The sequence below is a fragment of the Frankliniella occidentalis genome, unplaced genomic scaffold (assembly GCF_000697945.3).
Source record: "Frankliniella occidentalis isolate FOCC.00 unplaced genomic scaffold, Focc_3.1 Scaffold2, whole genome shotgun sequence".
Taxonomy (NCBI): Eukaryota; Metazoa; Arthropoda; class Insecta; order Thysanoptera; family Thripidae; genus Frankliniella; species Frankliniella occidentalis.
Window position 1 is genome coordinate 4,076,071 of NW_026267132.1, and position 7,101 is coordinate 4,083,171.

At 56.0% G+C, this 7,101-nt stretch overlaps 1 protein-coding gene across 5 annotated transcripts in view; it reads left to right on the plus strand.

Annotated features, from left to right (window-relative positions):
- LOC113213681 (furin-like protease 1) overlaps positions 1-7,101 on the plus strand; it is a 139,077-nt gene that overhangs the window by 25,173 nt on the left and 106,803 nt on the right. For all 5 annotated transcript variants that reach the window (XM_052264333.1, XM_052264341.1, XM_052264344.1 and 2 more), the window contains exon 2: positions 3,327-3,892. In XM_052264333.1, coding sequence (XP_052120293.1) covers positions 3,494-3,892 — 399 coding nt within the window. In that variant the 5' untranslated portion in view covers positions 3,327-3,493. The remainder of the gene's footprint in view (positions 1-3,326; positions 3,893-7,101) is intronic.

Sequence of the window (7,101 nt, forward strand, 5' to 3'; positions counted from 1 at the left end):
CCGCCGCGCTGCCGCCTGCCTGTCGCGCGGCACGACTCTTGTCTGCGCCGTGGAAATTACCTCGGGGCGTGATCACGATGGCGCTTGCGAGCGCCCATTATTGCGTCTTGCAGCGCGCCCTTGGGGCCCTGCGCACGTGTGTGGCCACACTGTGGCCCCTTACGGCTCGCACATGCGCACAAAAAGTCGTAGAGGGACATGTACAAGGGAGCAAACTATCCCTCGAAGGGACGCAATTTGTGTTAGTGCGAGACATCGCGCGCGGCCCGAGCGAAACAAAGTTGTCACGTCTTTTAGTGGTGCTAAAGTGGCCAGTGGCACTTTACATTTTACAACGTTGCAACTTTTTGGTGCCCTTGAAGGGACGGTGTATCTATTTATGTATCCATAAATTCACAAGCACCTATGTCGGGAGTTCCACATTTTGTGTCGTGAGTGACTGACGGTCTCATTTCTATTTCATTACATTCTGTGACACACGCCGCGGAGCGCGGCATAGTGTGCAAACATCTACCGGGTAGAGTAAAACTACACTGTCGGACGTGTTCCGAGTTTGTATTTTTAAGTAGGAAAGTTGTTAAATGTAAATTGAGTTTCTCATTGAAGTTGAAGTTTACTCAAAGACATTAGTTAAAAAAATTAGGTTGATAATTTCAACGAACTTCTCTGTAAACTTTAGTAAAGATTAGTTCACACCTTCAAATTCAAAGCAATAACCGAATGTAATTTGTACATTCTATTGCATCGTCGTTATCCCCCCCCCCTCCCTTCCTTGCCCACCCCTTCGATCACTCTCCGCAAACAAGAGAACTGGTTGCCTAACTTCTAAGGCGCTCCTAAACTTTCCTTTGGCCGCAAAAGTCTTTAGACCGCTTGCTGCGCTGGCTCTGCCCAGCGCGGCCACGCCTTGTCGCCTACCTGGAGCGGCTGCCCTCGCTGCAGTATATGGCCCCCATAGGTCTGGCTTACGCTTGCTTTTGCTGTATACAGAGTATATGAGTGTGCCCTGCGGCCGAACCGCTGACCCGTCCACCTCAAACAGGAAAACGAAACAGAAATGTGCGCTGGAAAAAAAGATTTTTTTTCAAACGGGCAGAGCTTGGGAGTCCGGTTCGTGTAGGTGTAGGGTGGGGACGGACGGGAGGCGGACCGAAGTGGGGCTTAGTAGCAGCAGCAGAGCGTTTTAGCGGCCGGCGCTTTAGCCGTTTTGTTTTGTGTTTTCCACTGCTGCGGCCTGTGAGTGTGTATGTGTGTGTGTATTTGGCGGGCGGCCCACACCTGTGATGACGGGCGCCGTGATGCAATGCGACATACGCGCGAAGAGAGCACACACACTCACTCACACTCACACACACACAAATGGACACCCTCGCCAACACGCACGCACACATACATAACGCGCACGCACTCAGCAACGACTGGCCTGGCGCGGCGCGGCGGCGGGCGCGACCTCGGGATCAGCTGGGCCCGCGCTGCAGTATAAAGTGTTATCCGGTCGGCGCGAAGGGTAACAGCTTCCCGCCCGGGGTGCCGCCCACCCACTCCCCCCTCCCCCTTCTTCCTCTCCTCGCCACCAACTCGTATACTCTCTGCGGTTTTTTTATATTTTAATTTTTTTTATCAGCGGGCGTTACCTATGTGGAAGTGCTGCAAGCTCATGGTTTTCTATGAGTGGGTTTGTGTGTTTTGTTTTTTTAGGCCTTGCGCATTTGGCGGCTAAGTGTTAAAGGCTAACGATTTCACCCACAATGAAAGTAAAATGAGAAGCGCCGGTGTCATAAAGGTGACTACAACCGTCGCGTTCAATTATTCGAGTGTGGGGAAGAGGGGGCGGGGGGCTTCTCTGCAGTCGCCTCCCTGTCCTACCCATTAACCGTTTGTCTGCAACGGATCAAGAAGAAGAAAAGAAGAAATTTGTGTCACGAACATGGCGGCCGGCCCATGTATTCTTATGGTATTCTTTTGGGCCGGCCGCCATGTTCGTGACACAAACCTCTTCTTTTCTTCTTCTTGATCCGTTGCAGACAAACGGTTAATAGCCGTGCTCTACCACTAGCGTCTGTCATTACCGCGCAGGCGAGCGCTGAGGTGTCCTCCTCCCACCCAGTGTCTCACCTGTGTGATGACAGAAGCGACCGCCGCAGCCGGCAGCGACCTTCACCACCGCTACCCGGCCCGGCCCGGCCCGACCCGACCCGACCCGACCCGACCCGACCAGATAGCAGAGCGAAGCCAGCAGTTCGGTTCGGGTGGGGCCAGCGCAGGGCGGGTCGTGCTGCGAGATGCATATTGGGTCTAGTTTACATTTGTCAGCCGATTTTATATCTCTGTAGTGTCTAGAAAGTGACATATGGCAGGAAATTTCCTGTACTCTGACAGATGAAAAGATTTTCAGTGTTGCAAACAGTGGAATTTTGTCCGGAATTTTTGTCTTGCCGATCTTACAGTGGGAATGAGGGAATGACCACTGCTGCAACAGTGTCTCACTCAGTACCACTTTGCCCTACACTTAAAGACTGGAACTGTCAGTGGAAGGGACTTTTTCACGGAGTTTCCAGAGTAGCACATGTACAAGCTTCTGCAGAAGCCTGACACTTAAAATTAGGATAATTCCTAGAAGTTTTTCACCATCTTAAAGTAAGTTCTTTTAAAATAACATGAGACCTTCTGTTTGCCTTACTGCGTTGAGCCCACGTTAAACTATGCTTTAAATCGAATGCGTTTGTTTCATTATGAACTGTCTGGTCGTCCGGAAGCGGGGGAGGTTGTTGTAAAAATAGAGGAGTTCATCATGTAATTTGTTGTTGTATTTGTGCTGCTTCCACGCCGTTTCGGACGTTAAGGTAGGTAAAAATAGAACCGTTGGGGAGTTCGGAGAATGGGGTGATGTACGGGACCCTCTTGCGTAAACAGGACGGCCTGCTGCGTGCACCGTCAGGGCGAGGCTCCAAACGGCTACAATAAGCGGAAAACGTGACATTTCGATTTCATTTCGGCTTCGAAGTGCGATAACAACTATCACAAACTATCGAACACTGAACAATCGTCGTAGGTTTACGAGAAAATTCTTAAGTTACAAGCACTTATCTACTTGAGATCGGTGATCGGTCGACAAGTAGGAATGATCCGTCGCAAGTTTAGAAAACACATTTTGTAAATAAAGGAATTACAACAAGTGTTGTAAATTAACGAGGATATTTTTCAAAGTGAATTTTGTAAATCAAAAGTGCGCGCTCATTTAATTGATGGAAACTGTTTGCTCAGCACCTTTACAGTTACTGTGCGGCCATAAATGTTCACGCCGCCCTTGCCCTTTCTGTTTGCAGGTTGACCGGGGTCCCATCATCCTCGCATCCATCTGCGTCGGGCGGCCGGCCGACCGACGCGGACGACGCGCCGACCAGGACGATGCCGCGCCAATGAGGGACGACGGTCGGCGGCGACGCTCTCCCCGGTGTGTCCGGCCCTGCCCCTGCCCCCTCCCCCCCGCGACATGGCCCAGGACGGTGGCGGCCAGGACGGCGGCCGCCAGGAGGGCCTCCCCCGCGGCGGCCCGGCCCGGCCCGAGGCTGTCGCGGCGGCGCGCGGCGGCGGGGACCCCCTCCGCGGCGGGCCCGCGCTGCCCGCGGCGGTGACTACTGGTGGGTGTGTTAGTGCGCTGCGGACCGGAGCCACTGCCGCCTCGATGGCGCTGCGGACGTGTGTGTTGCTGGCACTGCTGGCCCAGTGCTTGGCCGCGGCCTCGTCGCCGTCCTTGCGGGCGGCCGAAGACAACCTCCTCGCGGACTCCGGCCACGGCCACTTCTCGTCGCAGTGGATCGTGCACATCGACGGCGGGCCGGCCGCCGCCGACGAGATCGCCGCTCGCCACGGCTTCGACAACCACGGAGAGGTGAGTCCCGACGGGTCTTCTTTTTCACATTTCGGCGTTTGATGGTCTTAATGCTCTGGGACACGTGGCCAAAGCGTTTGAATTGGTTCATGTTTGTCCTGGCCAAACCGTTCTCCGAATTTGCTCCACTCGCACTGAAAGCCGGCTCCTTCTGTTGGTCTTGCGCGGCGCTGTGAAGCATGCGAGGTGCGGTCGGGCTGGCCCGGACCCGGGCGCGCACCGCTCGCGAACCAGTCGACCGCAGAGATATATACATTTGTCATCACATCGAACACGGCCCGCCCAACAGCGGACGCGTGGTCTTGGCTTGGGCGGCGAGAGCCACACATCCTGCGCCCGTCATACGGCACTGCCCCTTCCGCTCTTTGACACGTCAGTCTGCATCTGATCGGAAAGCGTGCCCCCTATTCTCGCTGCTCCTGTACGGAGCTGACAAAGTGTGCCCGCGCGCCGTTTTTATGCGCGTGCTGGGAAAACCGCTCTCTACTTTGCTTACTAAACGACACGTGGTCTCTTTCTTCATTAAGACACATTTGAACATTGTGACGTTGGAATAGCGTGTTGTTGTTTTTTTTATTTCCTTCGGAAGAAAATGGCGTGCGTGTTCAGTTTAGTGTAACGTGGCAACTTGCCACTTCACAGGAAACTTTAATCGCGGACGAAAAAAATCTTTACAGTACCGTTCTGTCTTCGTTCGTTTCGTCTTTTGCTGCGTCGTTACGACAAGCTAATCGTGACCAGACGTTATTGCCCGGGTCCGACAGGGAGCGCTGCCGAGGCGGGGCGGGGCGGGGCTGGTCTGCCGGCGAGGCGGGTGTGTTTCCTGGAAGCCTTTATGAAAAGTAAAGCAGCCCGGCCTTGATCGAGGAGGTAATCATCCGGCGAAACAATCATCCCGGCGCCCGGCGAAAGAGAATCATCCTGCGCGTTCGAACGGGGATAATCGAAAAGCCAAGTTGTTTGGGCCGCGCGGCTGTTGCCACGCGGTAGAGCGTGCTGGGCTGATATGCACGGCGCGCGCTGCTGAGCAAACGCGACGACGTCGCGCGGCCTTCTGTGTGATAGGGTCTGTCAAGAAGTGACGCGCGGCTGACTTGCGTTCGGCGGCAAGTTGCACATGATACGTGTGTGATTTCGGGTGGAACACGCGCGCGACTGCTCTAGCGGGACAGCGGCGGGTGCATGGCGGAGGCTGATAACTTCATGTGTTGTTTATTTTCGTCGTGAGTGTGTCGGAGCTTGATTGGCAAATGACGACGCGATGGTCTCTACCGAAGCAAAAGGCGTTGTATTTCCCGTTGTGTTTTTGCGCGTTGATTGAACTACTGACTCATCAGGGAGCCCGGCTCTGGTGCCTTTTGCAGAGCAGAAAGGAAATGGGACGTTTCCTGATCGTGTCGTCCGCCTAGCTCGGTCTATGGCGACCCGGCGACAGAGCAAAGCATCGGCAGAGGAGCCTCTCTGAACGGTTTGTCGTCAACTCCGACCGCTGCTGCTGCACGTCTCTCTCGAGACACGAGATCAGCCCAGTCTGGCCGGGTGGAGTGAGGCGCGGGGCGGGGCGGGCAGCAAGCTCACCTTGGCTGCCGAGGAGGAAGTCTCTGACGCATCACTTTACGCACGGCACACACAGAATTGCCTCCGCTCTGCCTTCTCGTCGGTTTTGGTCGAGTGACAATTACACAGTGGCAACACGAGCAAACTGAAATAATGTGTGCTCTTGCGCACAGTAGTTTGTGCCCCCTCGAGTGTATGGGGAAGGGGTGCGATATGCGACGGTCGGCGGCCGCGCAGCTCAGCCGGTCGGTAGCGCCCCTCTTAGCGTGTGGGTGCGGGCGTCAGTGACCGCAGCCGTCAGGGCCGGGCGCTCCTCGCACCGCCGCGTGGCTTACGACTACTACCACTATTATTGATTTACCTTACCTGAGCCGTGGTTGGCAGTGTACTTTTGTTTGAGCCAGCTCGAGCTCTGTCTGTCTGCGGCCCCGCTGCGCCGTCCGGGTCCGTCTTCCTGGGCTGACAGCATGAAAAGGGGAGGGGGCGGTGGCTCGTTGCCTTCCCTCTTTCGATCGGGCTGTCACTGTTTTCAGGTGCTCTGCTTTGGGCCCGGTGCTTACACACCGAGGCGCCGCCCAGGACCGGCACTCCGCGCCTACACTCCCACGCATACTTTCAAGTGAAAAACATTAAAGGGCCCTCCGCTGTAATAGAAGGACAAACTCGCGTGAGTTAACGGGTGTTGCCCTCAAAATTTTCACGCTCATTCTTTCAACGTAGATAAAAATTGCCTTGAGACCTTGTTTGTTCCTTTGCCGTCAACTACGGAACGAGCAGTGTCGCGAACGATGCGCGCGCGATCTTCGTGTTCCGCAGTTTTATTTCCCTCGTCATATCTGTCGGAAGATGTTTTCCATTGCACTCTCTGCGTTGTGGCGGCGGTCCCCCGGGGCCGCTTATTTGGTGGTCGCTATGCGGCCTCCGAAACCACCGCGCGCCGCTTCTTCGTCTTGTTTGAATTAAACCGCGCCAAAGTATTGGCGTCGGCAGAAAAGAGCCGCTCGCTGCTCGCTATCGAATGCTGGTGGCGCGGAGAGGGGAAGGGGGCGTTCTGTGGTGGTGCGACGCCATTTGCTGACCGACAACGCTAATGAGTCGCAAACTGACTGCGGGGCGAGATACCCCACGGTAGGAACGGGTTCGGCGCATGCGCCAAGATGGGGCGGCCGAGCCCCCCTTCCCCCTTTTTCTGCGAAGCTGTTCACCTGACATCGTGATGGGGACGTAGCAGCTATACCCAACAACCACCCTGGAGCACGCCGAATGGACCTCGTGCACAGTGGCGCGAGAGGCTCGCATTCTGTGGTGACGCTGAGGCTGTGCGCCGACATCAGCGTCGTGGGCTGTCGGCTGTGCATAGCCCCCCGGGCTGGAGCGGCCGGGTCGGGGGGAGGGGGGGGGGCAAGTTCTTGTACGCGTTGGGCGGCGCAGAGAGTTGTGTTGGGGTTCGCGACGCCCGCAGGTCCCCGAAAGGGCAAGGGTAAGGGCGATAAGTCGAGCATGCCCCCTCCTCCCCCTTCTCCGGAGATGGCCGCCCCCCGACATTGAATGTTTATGGTGCTCTGTGCGTGCCAGGGCCTTTGCGCAATCCCCGTTGTGGCCAGTGAGAACGAGCCCGGATTGGAACCTTGGGACGGCGGCGGCGGCCGCAC